The sequence below is a fragment of the Pseudopipra pipra genome, chromosome 25 (genome assembly GCF_036250125.1).
Source record: "Pseudopipra pipra isolate bDixPip1 chromosome 25, bDixPip1.hap1, whole genome shotgun sequence".
Classification (NCBI taxonomy): Eukaryota; Metazoa; Chordata; class Aves; order Passeriformes; family Pipridae; genus Pseudopipra; species Pseudopipra pipra.
In genome coordinates, this window is record NC_087573.1 from 4671620 (window position 1) to 4688478 (window position 16859).

Genomic DNA, 16859 nt, shown 5'->3' on the forward strand with positions numbered 1-16859 from the left:
TGCTGGGAAAAGCAAGGGCAGGATGATGGGGGGAAAGCAAAAAGCCGAGGTCGGAGACCAGCGCTGCTCCTGCGCCGCGAGTTCCTGCCCCACAAAGCCCTTTCCCCACATGCTGCTCCCAGATGGATGTCCTGAAGTGGAAACACCGGGTCTGGGGACACACATTTGTAATTAACTTCTTTCTGTGCTGCAAAGATGAAATTGTGTGTGTTTAGGGCGTGAGAGGCTGGTGCTGAGCTTCCTAAAACAGGGAGCCAGAAGCGATCCAGCTGAAGTTTTGATTGTTTGGGGTTTTTTCTTGCTCTGAGCTCTCTTTCTCTTGCTTTCCTTGCCCAAAAATTCCTGGTGGGGACACATTTTTGCTTTGCACTCAGCTGGGTGCCCGAGGAAAATTCCCTACGTCATCCTGAATCCCCATGTCACTCTCAAAGCCCTCCTCCTGCTGCTTTTAGATGGGTTTAAAAAAACTAAGTTACATCCTTACAAAAAGCAGCACCTGGATGCTTTTGGAAAGACAAAAAAATCCTTCAGCACACCCAGAAGTCACATTGGTTTTTAGGAATTCTCCCTGAGCACACAGTCAGGAGCATTTTTACAGGTAAAATAAGTGGCTCCCAGCCTTCAGATCCCACAGCAAGACACTGCACACCCCACACAGACTTTAACAAAAGGATTTATTCAGTGCACAGGACAGAGCAGCAGGTGGGAGGATATGAACAATGCAGGTCATCCTCCACCTCACCTGTGTAAGAAATCAAAGGATGCAATCACCAGAGAAGGGACTGTATCTTCCAGTTATCTTCCTCCCACCAGTCTGGAAAGCTTGTCACATATTTAACACACCTGACTGGGAATCCTCAGGTGAAGGGAGATGTGGGGTAACAAAACACAGTGTCTCAGATAATGACAGTGGTTCTGCAACAAGTCCTGGAGCCGCTAATGACCTGTAACATCATCACTTGGCTCTCTTGAGCTCAGATTGTACCGACTCGTGTGGTGACTTTTTTCTCCTGGACCAGGATCCACCACACATAGATTATATGTCAAGAGGAATCTGTACCTAAATTCAAATACACGGAAATTATGCAAAGAAAGAAGCCATGCAAGGGAAAGCTGTATGAAGGAGATGGTGGCTCCTCTCAGGGCTCAAGGTTTCTCTTCTGTGCGTGCACAAAGGTGAAGGCACAGGCGTAAAATAAAGCTGTGGCAATGGATAATGGCAATAACTGAGGAGTGGGACATGGGGCAGAGACAGGAGAGAGGGAAGAGGCAAGGGCTGCAGGGATGTGAGGAGCAGCAGGGAGAATATCTGGCCAAAGCTACACCAGAACCAGGAGGGGAACAGGAAAATAAAAAATCCTCTCTTTGGACAAAAAGGGAAAGAGATGAAACTTGCCCAAATCTGAGACAAACAGACACACTGGGAAGGGAAAAGAGGATTTTTGCTGGAGGCTCATCCTGATGAACAGCAGAAAACACCAAAGCCAACCACCGTGTTTCATCTACAAACACCAAAGCCAACCACCACGTCTCTCTTTGCCGCTTGGGTCCTGCTGTCCCTGGGGACACGGTGCGGCGGGGCCTGCCGGCCACACGGCTGGGGGACAGCTCACCACTCCCACCTTGCACATGGAACAGAAGCCCAGGCTGGCCAGGAAGAAAGGAGAAGTGTCCAAGGTCACCAGTGTTATGGCAGACACCCTCCTGCCCTTGGCTTTCCTCAGGAAGGGGACCAAGTTCCCACGGGGCTGCCACTGCCCGGGGCTGGAGCAGATGAGGCAGCGTAAGAAGGGAGGTGTCAGCCTGAACTGTCTGAGGGGTCTCCTGAGCCCAGCAGGGTTGTGGAACAACCAGTGCTGAAGAAAGCCATGGTGACTGGAGCAGGGAGAGCTGAGAAAGACCATTCAAAGCAGAAGGCCCACCAGGATGGCACTGGGGAGGAGGAAGAGTGAAAACCCCAAGCAGGTGCTGGCGGCTCCAGTCGTGGGCTGATCCACGTTTGTCTGTTCCGAGCCTGTCTCCATTTCTTCAGTGTCTGTCTCCATTTCTTCAGTGTCCAGGGCACCTGCTGAAAGAAGAGAAGAAAACATGGAGTTAGAGGGGAAGACCTGGACAGAAGAGGAACTCCCACTCATGCAGGTCTGTCAGTGATGTGCCCCGAGGCACCGCGGGGCAGCAGAGCTCCGGTCCAGGGGAGGCGTGACAGCCCGTGGGTTAGTGGGAGCAGGCTGCAAACAAGACCATGCTTCAGGGGCCAGACATCCAACCAGCCCCTCAGTGTTAGAGGAAAGAGTGAGGAAAAGGCCACGTATGAGAGGGGGATCCAAAGGACCAGTCTGACACTGTTCCTCCCAAGCCCTCTCCATGCTGCTTGGGGATCACTGCATGTCCGAGTGTCCGTGCCAGCACAGACCCCACGGATACCTTACCTGACAGGGAGGTCTGGAAATGGGGGCTCTGCCCTTTTCTTTCTTTGGAGGATGATGTTAAGCGCAAGAAGGTGGGCTCTTCAGGGCTGAGGACCACTGACTTGGAGGGGGTTATGAGCTCAGCTCTATTGAAACCTAACTTGATCCCTGGAACAACTTGGCTGAGGGACGGAGGTGGACTGGAAAAGGCTGATTTCTCTTTCCCATCCTCTTTGACACCTTTCTTTGTTTCTGGGACTGACCTGGGGCTGAAGGCTGTGCCCCTGCTTTCTAATAAGGCTGGATTCTCTGTAGTGAAGGAGCTAACAGGCTCTCCAGTGTCTGCCTCTGGAGATACTTTATAATCTGGGTCTAACGTGGGCTCAGAGGAAAGAGTGAGCCCGGTTGCGTCAGAAGGATCAGGTCTTTCTGGTTCTGCCTTTGTGGTAGTGGCAGCTTTTGGTTGTGTCTTTGCTGTTGTGGCAGGTTTTGGTGTTGTAGCAGCAGGTGTTGGCTTGGCTGTAGTGGTGGTAGATTTTGGTGTAGCAGCAGGTGTTGGTTTGGTTTGTGTGGTGGGTGTTGGCTTGGCTGTGGTTGTACCAGGTTTTGACGTAGCCAAAGCTGGAATGGGTTTTGATGTAGTGGGTATTGGTTTGGTCATAGCTGTGGTTGGTTTTGGCTTGGCTGTAGTGGTGGTTGTGGTGGGGTTTGGTGTGGTGGGTGTTGGCTTGGTCATAGCTGTGGTTGGTTTTGGCTTGGCTGTAGTGGTGGTTGTGTTGGGGTTTGGTGTGGTGGGTGTTGGTTTGGCCATCGTGGTGGTTGTAGTGGGTGATGGCTTGGTGGTAGTGGTGGTTATGGTGGGTTCTGGCTTGGCTGTAGTGGTGGTTGTGGTGGGTTTTGGTGTGGTTGGTGTTGACCTGCTGGTAGTGTTGGTTGTGGTGGGTGTTGGCATTGTTTTTGTGGGCATAGTGGTGGTTGTGGTGGGTTTTGGTGTGGTGGGTGTTGGTTTGGCCATCATGGTGGTTGCAGTGGGTGATGGCTTGGCTGTAGTGGTTGTTATGGTGGGTTTTGGTGTGGTTGGTGTTGACCTGCTGGTAGTGTTGGTTGTGGTGTGTTTTGGCATTGTTTTTGTGGGCATAGTGGTTGCTGTGGTGGGTTTTGGCGTGGTGGTTGTTAGCGAGGTGGGCTTTGGCTTGGCTGTAGTGGTGGCTGCTGGCATGGGGGGTTTTGGCTTGGCTGGGGTTGTTGTTGGGAGCGTGGTGGCAGGTTTGGGCTTGGCTGTTGTAATGGGTGCTGCTGTTGGGGGTTTGGGCTTGGCTGTGGTTGGGAGTGTGGGTGTGGGTGGTGGCTTGGCTGTGGTTGTGGTTGGAAGTGCGGTTTTGGGTGATGGTTTGGCTGTGGTGTGTGCTGGTGCTGTGGGTTCTGGTTTGGCTGTGGTGTGTGCTGGTGCTGTGGGTTCTGGTTTGGCTGTGGTGGACACTGGTGTGAGTTCTGGTTTGGCTGTGGCTGTGATGGACTCTGCTGCTGTGGGTTCTGGTTTGGCTGTGGTGTGTACTGGTTTGGCTGTAGGTTCTGGTTTGGCTGTGGGTTCTGATTTGGCTGTGGTGTGTACTGGTGCTGTGGGTTCTGGTTTGGCTGTGGTGTGTACTGGTTTGGCTGTGGGTTCTGATTTGACTGTAGGTTCTGGTTTGGCTGTGGGTGATGGTTTGGCTGTGGTGTGTACTGGTTTGGCTGTGGGTTCTGGTTTGGCTGTGGGTTCTGATTTGGCTGTAGGTTCTGGTTTGGCTGTGGGTTCTGGTTTGGCTGTGGTGTGTGCTGGTGCTGTGGGTTCTGGTTTGGCTGTGGCTGTGGGTTTTGGCAGGGCTGTGGTTGGGGTGGATGGCCTTGCCTTTGTTGTCACAGAGGCCGGAGTGGTCTCTTCTACAACGAGTTCTGGTAAGAGATGAAAAGTGCCGTGGGTTAGACTGGCTCAGCTGACTCAGCGGATCCCCTGCACTGAGCAGGACCAGCAGAAACCAGTGAGGGGATGAAGAAGCAGCAGCCAACCCCTCTCTGGTCACTCTGGGCCATCCCCCACTCTGGGGTTGCCGACCTGGAGACACTTCATCTCCCTCACACAATGCCTTGCCCTGCAAGGGGCAAAAAGTGCTGCCTAAGGGGATACAAGGCTCTTGTCCAATTCTCCTCATCCTGAGGCAGCTGACCTGTCTTAGGAGCAGCCATTGCTCCTGAGCTCTCATGGTCCAGCCTTGGACCTGCTGGCTCAGGGCTTCCTGAAACTCCAGGAGGGTTCAGAGCTTGGACCCCAACCCAGGGGTTTCAGTCCCAACGGCCCCTCGAGGGACACGCGCGGCTTCGCTCACTCACCACACAGGTTGTTCACACAGACTGTGCCCTCGGGACACGTCGAGCACGGGGGTCCTTCCCAGTAGGGCTTTTTCCCTTTCACATTACCCCTGGAAGCAGAAGATGCCAAGAAAAAGCAGGCGTGAGGAAAAGGGAAACACCCGCTCTGAAGAGGGGTCTGATTCAGCTGGGATATCCCAGCCAAGGCAAAACTCAGGATTAATGTAACAAACAGGTCGTGGTCTCCTGCCACAGACTGTCAGTGCCATTTACTCAACAGCCTGAGCCCAAGGCTGCTAAAGCCAGGGGACACAGCTCCATGGACCAGATCCTGCACATCCCTTAGAACAAAGGCCTTCTTTGGAACCGCTTTGCTTCTATTTCTGACCAAGGCCAACCCTGCTCTGATATCAGGACAGGAGGAAGGACATTTCCAGCACAGAAACCCCACAGAGATGCACCAAGCCATGCCAGGCCTGGGACTTACGCGGGATAATAGTTGCAAACCAGCAGGTGCATGTTCTCTGTTTCGATTCCTTCGATCTTCTCACAGAACTTTGCCCCGCAGCCAATCTGTTTTGTGTCTGACCAGACCACCTAAGGCAAAGACCAGGGTGAAGGTGAGGGGAGTGGGTGAAGGCAACCTGTCCCCTGGCTTTGAAGGCTGCTCTGTGACTACACCAACCTTAGTGTGTGCCCCAGATCCCACATCCCCATGTTGCTTTGGCATTCAGGATCCACCACCATCTCTGCTCCTCCTTGCACCCACCCAAGCTGTGAAGAAACCTCATCTCTCTGCCCAAGACAAGCTGGCACCCAGCTCTGCTGAGCAGCCATCCCTCCCCCCCAGCAGCTGGTACCTGGGTGTAGTGGCCACACATCTGCCCAGGGACACATGTGGATGTTGTCAAGTTGTAGAATTTCTCCTCCCCGTTCCAGTCTTCCACAGCAAATTCTAGTTCCAGCATTGGGGCCATGGCAAAGAGGTTTTCTCCCCGTCGGCCCCTCTCCTTGTTGTGGTCCCAGATGCACTTCTCTGCGTAGGATTGAGCAAGGCTCTCCAGCTCCTTGTCCCAGGTCTGAAAGCAGCTTGGCATCAGCACAGAGAAATGGACACCAGGCTCCCAGTGCTACCCAACACAGTCCTCAGGGGAGGGGAGCTCCATGGTCAGACCCAGCACAACCCAAACCTTGGCTTACAGGTCAAACAGGAGAAGGTCAGTGCATCAGCACGACCCTCACAGCCTCTCCTGAAGCACATCCAACATCATCACGGAGCATCCTCAGCTCAGCGAGGAGAAACCGTGAAGTCGGGTGGAAGGGAGGAAACCCACCCCGGGTCACGCCAGAGGGTGCCTGGGGATGTCCCTCCCTGCCCAGGGTGGGATGGGAGGAGAGCAGGACACATCTCCCCTACCAGCTGTACAAAACACACACTCCTGGGAAACATCATGTTTTTGCCTGGATCCGAGACGTTCCCGGCTGGGCGCCTGCCAGGAGCCCCCTCCGGAGCGGCGGCGGCCCCGCCACCAGCTGAGCCCCCTTGGCCACATTGATATGCAGGAGAAGGAGGAGGAGGAGGAGGAGGAGAGGTCTCCCTGCAGGGATGCACACGAGGAATCCTACACCGCAGCTGTTTGGACCATCCCTGAGCCATTTGATGGAGGAGCAGCTTTGAGCTGGAAGGCAGCCCAGCAAACAGGGGGTCCTGAGGGGGGACCTTCCCAGCCGGAGCCAGGGCTGGATCCAAAGGGGGACAGAGCATGGCCCTGATGCAGGGCACGTCACCATCGGGGTGTTGAGGGCACTGGGAGGGAAGGAAGCACCTGGATGGGGACAGGGGGTGTTGGATCACCTCCCACCATGGCCCCAGCCAGGCTGGAGACCCAGTGTGGGGAGCGCACACCCCCCTCCCTCTGGCACCGAGCTGGGCTCCATAAACTGGCGACTTGCACCTGCAGATTTGCCTCATTAAAAACGGAATTGGCTTTAGGCTGCATATCCCCCCCAGTGCCTGAACATTTCCACGGCAACCAGCCCGTGTCCCAGAAGGAAGCGCGGGGTGACCTCAGCCAGGCGCGGTGCCACGGCAGCAGGTGAGCCCGGGGCAAAGGCAGCCCAGGAAAACACCCCAGGAGGGAGGCAGGGATGGCTCTCACGGAAAACCTCTACCAAGGAATTGTCAGGGCTGCTGTAAGCTAAACATTTTTTGTGCTTCAAAGAAAACCAACCCCCGAGCGTTTGGCTCCAGACCACGAGCGGGTCCTGGGTTTTTAAGCAGAGGCAAAGCAGCGCTGCCGGGGGAGCATCTCAAAGCACAGGGGCTGCAATCAAAGCCTCAGCAGGGAACAGCCGTCACAGGTTTGGAATTGCACTGACTTAAAGACCCTGAGAGATCCTTTTCCTCAGGCTTTCTGTAAGACTTTGGCTCCCAAGCCCTGACACTCCAAGTTTTCTGTGCCTGGCCTGGTGGGTTCTGCAGGATTATGGTCCTTAATATTCTGGCTCTGTCCCCGTTGAGTCTGAAGCCATAATCAGACCTCCTCCCCCTGAATTTAGCTTTTTGCTACAATTTACCAGCCCACAAAGGTTTTACTCCACCTGGGCAACCTTTGGGGCAGACAGGGAGGTCTCCTACAAGCGCAAGGGGACCCAAAGAGGAAAGGACTCCAACTATCCATGGTAAACAGTTGTCCTTCTCCACGTGATTTGCAGAGAGTGAGGAAAAATCACCTAGTGCAGGAGTTAATCAAATCAGGAGCCCAAAGAAGACAAAAAGTAGCGCCAGCTCCAGAGCTCATTTTCCCTTCCACTGCAGCCACAGGTGCTGTGGGACATGATTTGGCTTTCTGGAGCAAAATAGGAGATCCTTCACCTTCAAGACACCAAGTCATGGTGAGGATTAGGAATGTGATGAACAGCCCAAATCCCTGAAAAACCTGACTGACATGTTTGAAGTTGACGGTCCCTCCTATAGATAAAAGCTTCTTCAAATGCAAAGGCGAATACAAAGCACCAGATGATGCCCCACACAGCAGGATTCCCCCTCCAGCTCCTGCAAATGGCCATGGCAACGTCTCCAGCTCATGGCACCTGCTCATGGCAAGGTCTCACCTGCCCTTCCTCCTCATCACAAGGAGCTCCAGCACATCCAGATGAGCAAAAGCTGCACCACTCATGCAGAGCATCAGGGGACTCAGATCACACTTAAAAACTTCCAGAAATTATCAAAGACAATTCTGTAGTTCAAGGAAACTCATCTCTTTAGAGCCAATTTAGGGAATCCCCCATTGACACCTCCTTGTAACCCTACATGACAATTGCTCTGCCTCCCCTAATCCCTGATCCCTCCCAGCATTGAGATCAAGGCTTGCACCACACAAACACCCTGAGATTCCTCTGCAATAAGAGCCACTTACCAACTTCATCATAGCCCTGGCAGGAGGAGAGACCTGGGAGCGGTATCTATTATGCTCATCCAGGATTATCTTCTTTTCTTCCTCACTCAGGGACCAGCTCAGCTCCAGCACTGTGAGCACCAGGAAAACAGGAGGAAGACCCGAGCTCAGCATCGTGCAGTCGGCTTCTGCTCTTAGCAGCCCACGGCTCTGGCAGTCACATTTAAAGCACCTCCCAAAAGCAAGGAACACCCAACAGCTTCAAGATTGGGGAGGAAATGTATTTATTAGAGTTTTGGAGCCATGCAGAACACACCCATCTCACATATCGGCCTGGATGGAGAGGCAGCACCGTGGCCGGTGCCAGCGAACGCGCGGGGTCCACTCCCTGGGACAGACCCTGTGCCTGAATCCTAATCCCTGGATCAGCATTCTTCATCCAAGCCTCTGCTGCTCCAAACCCCAGCCATTCCCTGAGCCCTCAGTTATGGGTCCTCTCCTCTACCTCCTGTCCCTTTTCTCCCAGTCTATAACAATGATCCCACAGCAGCCAGCAAACCCCTGTTTTCACCCGGGTCCTCCCCCATCCCTGGAATGCAGCTGTGTTAGAAATGAAGGCAACAAGAGGCAACTGCTGAGAGACTTTGCAGCACAGGAACTCCCCAGGCAGGGTCAGAGCCCACCTTGTCCCCAGATCTGTGTTGGGGGCACAGCAATGGCAGCTGAGGAACAGGCCCCCAGGGCTGGGAATGAGGGGCAAGCAGAGGGTTGATGCCCCTTTCCTGGGCCAGGCTCAGGGCTGGAATAATAAAAATCTGGGCTGGCTGGAATAACCAGACCCTTGGCTGTGCAGGGACAGGCTCTGCTCCCTCCCACAGGCACCTGGAGGGCCCAACATCGGGGTCCTGGAGCCCCCAGCACAGAGCCTGTCTGGCAGAGCCCCCCCCGGCTGCTGCAGCCTCGGCTCCCCATCTGTGATTGTGCAACCGCCCGGCTCGGCTCCAGGGGCTCCTCTGGGATCACGGGCTGTTAGAAAGGATCAGCGGGTGGGCAGCTCTGGTCAGCACAGCCAAGTTAATCACACGCTGCAGCTCTGCCTCCCCCTCTCCCCTCCCGGCTCCCCAGACAGTGCTTTGCCATTTTTCCTCTTGTTTTGGCCACACTGATCACCTCTCTCACCACTACAGCTCTCCTACTGCCCCCCAAATCTCTGATCCCTCTGTATTACCTTCTCCTCCCTTAGGTCTGGGGTCTGCCATACCCTCAATACCCCAACAATTCCTGCAAGCAGGGTTTGAGGCCAACATCTCACCAGGCTTCAACTCAGCTGGTCAAACCAGAGGTTCCCATTTCTTGCTAAGGCAAATCCATCTCATAATAGAGACACCTCAACAGCCTTGCTCCATAGACCTGGAGAAACATCCAGAAGGGATCAACACAAGCCCCAGCTCCTGCTGGCCAGCTCACCGTGGCCTGGCTGATGAGGAACAAGGCAGTGCTGAGGATCCCAGAATGGTTTGGATTGGAAGTGACCTTAAAGCTCATCTCATTCCAACCCCCTGCCATGGACAGGGACACCTTCCACTAGACCAGTGCAGGTGCTGGTCTCTGCAAACGTGGTGTGGAGATGCAGGGCCAGGCTCCATGTAGCCCCTGGCCCTACAACATCCTGGCTAAGCCTTGCAGGAGAGAGTGTGGCAACAAGGATAAAATAAAATGGGATACCCAGAGCTTGTGGGGAAGAGCAAACAGCCCTGGAGGAGTCACCACCAGGGCATGTGGCTCGTGGGGAAACGTGAGTAACAGCTGATTTACGGCAAGGGCAGGGCAGCTGCTGCTAAAAGGGTGCAGGGACATCTCTCAACTCCAAACCTGCTCCGACAGCTCTGTCTGGAGCCAATGTCTGAAGCATCAAGATTAGCAGTGCAAGGCCCAAGCCCCACCCTGGAGCTGACACACTCCTGTCCAGCCGGCATTAGGTAAGTGTGTGTGGAATGCAGGAACAGCCCGTCCACCACACCCCGGGGACCCTCTGCACAGGGACAGGAGCCACACACCGACACCTGACAGGGGCTGCTCATGGCTGGTGGCTCCAGAGAGGCCCCACTCTGTAGTAATCAAGCCTGGTTTTCTACTGACTCACATCCTGAGGGTCTTGAAAATGGCTGGTTGGTGTCTAACAAGGCTCATGCACTGGCTTGGTAGTAACAGGATGTTTCTCTTCCCTACTCACCCACTTTTATGAGCTCTGGAGGAGTTTATCATCTTCCATACTATTCATTCATCCATTCTATGATCCTGTGACTTTAAAACACTGGGACACACATGTTGACTGGGAACCCCTGTGAGCTGGGCAGGGTGGGAGTGGGGGATTGTCTGAACCAGCACAGCGAGTGCCAAAGGGCAGCTGAGGCGAGGGAGACCATGGTGGGACCAGGGGGGACACTTCCAGCACTGCAAAAAATCAGCTATTGTCCAAATGCCCTGATTTTGCTGGGAGGAGAAATGCTTCTCTGCTCTTTGGATTCTTTGTAGGGAATTCACCCTACGTTCTCCTCCACCCGGATGCAAAACCAGACGTGGTTTTGCACCAGCTCCAACCCCTCAGCCCTCAGCCCAGAGGAACAGCAGCTGCTCTGGCTGCACTTTTCTCATGTGTCCATAGCCCCCGGATGGATTTTCCCCCCCAGAGCAGCTGGGCAGCAGGAGCTCAGCCTGCCCCGAGAACGCGCAGCAGCCGCGGCACCTGGGCAGGAGGTTCTTTTTAATCTGATCCTTAACTCCGTGTGAAGCTGGCGATTAAATAAAGCTCGGCGCTGCCGGCAGGGATCCGTGCGGTGAATTCCGAGCTGCCCAGTGCTCAGTGGTGTCTCTCCCAGTGCCATCTGCCGGTCACTGCCTGGCTGGGCCGGCCGCGACCGCGACCTCAAAACACCCCTCGGGCAGCTGCTTCCCTGCAGGAGAGCTGGTGCTGCTGGGCCAGCAGAGCCACCACTGACCTGTAACAACATCACTTGGCTCTCTTGAGCTCAGATTGTACCGACTCACGCGGTGAATTGTTTCTCCTGGACCAGGTTCCACCACACACAGATTATTTGTCAAGTGGGATCTGTATTTAAATTGAATTACACTTCAGTTATACAAAGAAGAAAGAAGAAAGGAAGCCTTGCAAGGGAAAGCTGTATGAAGGAGATGGTGGCTCCTCTCAGGGCTCAAGGTTTCTCTTCTGTGCGTGCACAAAGGTGAAGGCACAAGTGTAAAATAAAGCTGTGGCAATGGATAATGGCAATAACTGAGGAGTGGGACATGGGGCAGAGACAGGAGAGAGGGAAGAGGCAAGGGCTGCAAGGGTGTGAGGAGCAGCAGGGAGAATATCTGGATAGTATTGGCCAAAGTTACACCAGAACCAGGAGGGAAATAGAAATCCTCATATTGGACTCTTGCTGGACAAAAAGGAAAAGAGATGAAACTTGCCCAAATCTGAGATAAACAGACACATGGGGAGGGGAAGAGAGCATTTTTGCTGGAAACTCGTCCTGAAAAAACACTAAAGCCAACTACCATGTCTTGTTGCCACCTGAGTTTCTAAGCCATCCTGCTGTCCCTGGGGACACGGTGCGGCGGGGCCTGCCGGCCACACGGCTGGGGGACAGCTCACCACTCCCACCTTGCACATGGAACAGAAGCCCAGGCTGGCCAGGAAGAAAGGAGAAGTGTCCAAGGTCACCAGTGTTATGGCAGACACCCTCCTGCCCTTAGTCTCCTCAGGAAGGCTCGCCAGGGCTGGAGCAAATGAGGCAGCGTAAGAAGGGAGGTGTCAGCCTGAACTGTCTGAGGGGTCTCCTGAGCCCAGCAGGGTTGTGGAACAACCAGTGCTGAAGAAAGCCTTGGTGACTGGAGCAGGGAGAGCTGAGAAAGACCATTCAAAGCAGAAGGCCCACCAGGATGGCACTGGGGAGGAGGAAGAGCGAAAGCCCCAAGCAGGTGCTGGCGGCTCCAGTCGTGGGCTGATCTGTCTCCCGTTCTTCAGTGTCCAGGGCAGATGTGAAGGAAGAGGAGAAAACATGAAGTTAGAAGAGAAGATCCTCTGTACTGAAGGAGCTAACAGACTCTCCAGTGTCTGCCTGTGGAGATTATAATCCAGGTCTAACATGGGCTCAAAGGAAAGAGTTACCCCGGCTGCCTCAGAAGGATCAGGTCTTTCTGGTTCTGGCTTTGTGGTTGTGGCAGTTTTCAGTTGTGTCTTTGCTGTTGTGGCAGGTGTTGGTGGTGTAGCAACAGGTTTTGGCTTAGCCAGAGTTTTGGTGTATTTTGGTGTGGTGGGTGTTGGCTTGGCTGTAGCTGTGGTGGATTTTGGCTTGGCCATGGCTGTTGTGGCTGCCAGCGTGGTGGTTTCTGGCCTGGCTGGGGTTGCTGTTGGGAGTGTGGTGGCAGGTTTTGGCTTGGCTGTTTTGGTAGGTACTGGTGTTGGGGGTTTGGGCTTGGCTGTGGTTGGGAGTGTGGCTGTGGGTGGTGTCTTGGCTGTGGTTATGGTGGGCTCTGATGCTGTGTGTACTGGTCTAGCTGTGGTGGACACTGGTGTTGTGCTGCCTAAGGGGATACAAGGCCCTTGTCCAGTTCTCCTCATCCTGAGGCAGCTGACCTGTCTTAGGAGCAGCCATTGCTCCCGAGCTCTCATGGTCCAGCCTTGGACCTGCTGGCTCAGGGCTTCCTGAAAACTCCAGGAGGGTTCAGAGCTGGGACCCCAACCCAGGGGGTTCAGTCCCAACAGCCCCTCAAGGGACACGCGCGGCTTCGCTCACTCACCACACAGGTTGTTCACACAGACTGTGCCCTTGGGACACAGTGAGCACGGGGGTCCTTTCCAGTAGGGCTTTCGGCCATTCTCATTACCCCTGGAAGCAGAAGATGCCAAGAAAAAGAGGGGTCTGATTCAGCTGGGATATCCCAGCCAAGGCAAAACTCAGGATTAATGTAACAAACAGGTCATGGTCTCCTGCCACAGACTGTCAGTGCCATTTACTCAACAGCCTGAGCCCAAGGCTGCTAAAGCCAGGGGACACAGCTCCATGGACCAGATCCTGCACATCCCTTAGAATGAAACACTGGGTGGGCACTGGGACAAGTGATTCTGTCTCCCTTCTGCTCAAGACCCCTAAGAAGGTCTGCAGCCACCAGCTGCTCTAAGTTGGTCTCAGCAGCCCCAAGCAAGTGGTCCCAGAGCTGGTCCCAGGGCTGTGAAGGGGGTACCCACTTCTCCCTCCACATCCAACCCTTCCTGCTGGTGCAAAAGGGTTTCTCCACCCCAGGCGACCACTGCTGCCAGCAGGGAAGAACCAGGCCCAGAGCAGGGAGCTGTTTGTACCCTCAGCTACTGCCACTTCACCTTCGGGCAGCTCTCAGGGCAGAAGGTCCCTCCCTGGGTCTGTGCCAGAAGCTGAACCAGACCTCAGCAATCACGGGCAAGGATCGCCAGACAACCCTTCCTTCCTCTGTGACCAACCCAAGATAAGGAAGGCCTTTCTTTGGAACTGCTTTGCTTCCATTTCTGACCAAGGTCAAACTCTGCTCTGATGAAAGGACTGAAGGAAAACATTTACAGCACAAAAAAACCCATCAAGACGCAACATCCATGCAGGATCTGGGACTTACAGGGGAAAATACTTGCAAACCAGCAGGTGCATGTTCTCTGTTTCCTTTCCTTCAATCTTCTCACAAAGCTTTGTCCCACAGCCAATGTGTTCCGTGTCTGCCCAGACCACCTACAGCAAAGACCAGGGGTGAAGGTGAGGGGAGTGGGTGAAGGCAACCTGTCCCCTGGCCTTGAAGGCTGCTTCATACATCCATTCACATAATTACCACAACCATCTCTGCTCCTCCTTGTTCCCACCCAAGCTGTGAAGAAACATCCAGACTTTGTCTCTCTGCCTGAGACAAGCTGGCACACAGCTTTGCTGAACAGCCAAAAGAGGGCTAAAAGGTCTTCTCCCAAAGGCTGGTAATGGCTGGCACCATGCTCAGGTCCCCCTGTATCATTGTGATTCCCACCTGGTTCCCCATCCCTTTGCAAAGACTTTGGGAGGAGCTGGGGCTCTGGTACAGTGCCTTTCCCACCAGCCCCATCCCTCCAGCTCAGCAGCTTGTACCTGTTTGTAGTTGCCACAAGTCTTCCCAGGCTGACATGTGGATGTTAACAAGCTGTAGAATTTCCTCTCCCCGTTCCATTCTGCCACAGCATGTTTGAGGTCCAGGGTTGGGGCCATAGCAAAGAGGTTTTCCTTGTGTCCGCCACTCTCCTCGTCCTCCCAGATGCACTTCTCTGCATGGGATTGAGCATCAGCCTCCAGCTCCGTGTCCCAGGTCTGAAAGGAGCTCAGCATCAGCACAGAGAGAGGGACACAGGGCTCTCCAACATGAACAAGGCACTTACCAAGGACCTCTGGGCTCTCTGGCCACACAGTTTGCCCATACAGGAGTAAAATTCAAATCCCCACCCAACACAGTCATCAGGAGAGGTCAGGATGGTCAGATCCAGAGCAAACCAAACCTTGGTTTATAGGTCAAACAGGAGAAGGTCAGTGCATCAGCACAACTCTCACAGCCTCACCTGGAGCACATCCAACATCATCACAGATCGTCCTCAGCTCAGCGAGGAGAAACTGTCACAGTGCTCAGGGTTCTGGCTCTGGCCCCTTTGAGTCTGCAGTCACTAGTCAGACCTCTCCCTGAATTTAGATTTTTGGTTCTTTTGGTTGTTAACTCCTGTTTACCAGCCCACAAAGGTTTTACTCCACCTGGGCAACTCTAGAGTCAGGCAGGGAGGTCTCCTCCAAGCACAGGGTGACCCAAAGAGGAAAGGACTCCAACTATCCATGACAAACACTTGTCTTTCTCCACATGATTTGCAAACAGTGAGGACAAATCATGTGGTGGAAGATAAAACATGATATCCAAATTTTAGTCAAGAGTCCATTGAAGACAAAAGGTAGCACCAGTTCTAGAGCTTGTTTGTTCTCCCACTGCAGCCACACACGATGTGGGACATGATTCGGTTTCCCTGAGCAAAAGAGGGGATCCCTCACCTCCAAGGCAGCCCTGCACAAGGCATGGTGAGGATTAGGAGTGGGATGGACAGCCCAAAAAACTGAAAGACCTGGGGGTCATGTTTGAAGTTGATGCAAACACAAAGCATCAGCAGGATTCCCCCTCCAGCTCCTGCAAATGGCCATGGCAACATCTCCAGCTCATGGCACCTGCTCATGGCAAGGTCTCACCTGCCCTTCCTCCTCATCACAAGGAGCTCCAGGAGGCACCCGTGAGTGAGAACTGCATCACTCTCAGACAGAGCATCAGGGGACTCAGATCACACTTAAAAACTTCCAGAAATTATCAAAGACAACTCTACAAGTTAAGGAAACTCATCTCTTTAGAGCCAATTTAGGGAACCTCCCCACTGACACTGTAACCCTTCATGACAATTGCTCACCCTCCCCTAATCCCTGATCCCTCCCAGCATTGAGATCAAGGCTTGCACCACACAAACACCCTGAGACTCCTCTGCAATAAGAGCCACTTACCAACTTCATCATAGCCCTGGCAGGAGGAGAGACCTGGGAGCGGTATCTATTATGCTCATCCAGGATTATCTTCTTTTCTTCCTCACTCAGGGACCAGCTCAGCTCCAGCACTGTGAGCACCAGGAAAACAGGAGGAAGACCCGAGCTCAGCATCGTGCAGTCGGCTTCTGCTCTTGGCAGCCCACGGCTCTGGGAGTGAGATTTACAGCAAGGAACACCCAACAGCTTCAAGATTGGGGAGGAAATGTATTTATTAGAGTTTTGGACCCACGTGGGACACACCCCTGTCACGTATTGCCCTTGATGAAGAGGCACCACTGCGGCTGGTGCCAACAAATGCACAGGACAACTCCTGTCTCCAGAGAGCAGAAACACCCTTCCTGGGCAGCTGTTCCACTGCTCTGCCACCCTCCATGAAAGAACTTCTTCCTCATGTTGAGATGAAACTTGTTGTGTTTTAATTTATGGCCATTGCTCCTTGTCCTGTCCCTGGGCACCACTGAAAGAGTCTGAAACCATCCTCTTGGCACCTGCCTTTAAGATATTTACAGGCATTAATGAGATCCCCTCTCAGTCTTCTCCAGACTAACCAGGCCCAGCTCCTGCAGTGTCTCCTCACAAGAGAGATGCTCCACTTCCTCAATCATTTGGGCCTCTGCTGGGCTCTCTCCAGTAGCTCCTTGTCCTTCTTGAACTGTGAAGACCAGAACTGAACACAACACCCCAAATGTGCCTCACCAGGGCAGGATTCACCTGCCTTGACCTGCTGGCCACACTCTTCCCATTGCCCCCCAGGACCTCCCTGTCCTTCCTGGCCCCCAGGTCACACTGCTGGCTCATGATCAACTTGTCACCCACCAGGACCCTGCTCCTTCTCCACAGAGCTGCTCTCCAGTAGGTCACCCCCAACCTGGGCTGGTACCTGGGGTTATCCCTCCCCAGGGATAACAGGACAGCTCTTGTTGAACCTCATTAGGTTTCTCTCCTCCCAACTCTCCAGCCTGTCAAGGTCCCACTGAATGGCAGCACAGTTTCTTTTTCCCAAAGTGTTTCTTATGACATTTCCCAAACAATGTTGGGAAATGTTCTGACTTCTGGTTTAAAATTACACGTAGAAAAAAATGCCCTCA

General features: G+C 53.8%; 1 protein-coding gene across 3 annotated transcripts; it reads right to left on the minus strand.

Moving 5' to 3' along the window:
* Positions 1-657: 657 nt before the first annotated feature.
* Positions 658-16822, minus strand: PI16 (peptidase inhibitor 16). Of its 3 annotated transcripts, none has more exons than XM_064635834.1 (10): positions 15730-16822; positions 14299-14514; positions 13805-13914; positions 12959-13047; positions 8174-12176; positions 5615-5833; positions 5242-5351; positions 4776-4864; positions 2430-4340; positions 658-2065 (listed from the first exon to the last, which is right to left on the minus strand). In XM_064635834.1, the coding sequence occupies exons 5-10, from the start codon at positions 8324-8326 to the stop codon at positions 1905-1907; spliced, it is 2643 nt and encodes an 880-aa protein (XP_064491904.1). In that variant the 5' UTR covers positions 8327-12176; positions 12959-13047; positions 13805-13914; positions 14299-14514; positions 15730-16822; the 3' UTR covers positions 658-1904. The 3 variants fall into 3 exon arrangements, with proteins under 3 accessions (XP_064491904.1, XP_064491903.1, XP_064491906.1); XM_064635833.1 differs by having other exon boundaries at positions 658-2068; XM_064635836.1 differs by lacking the exon at positions 2430-4340 and having other exon boundaries at positions 658-2068.
* Positions 16823-16859: the final 37 nt, after the last annotated feature.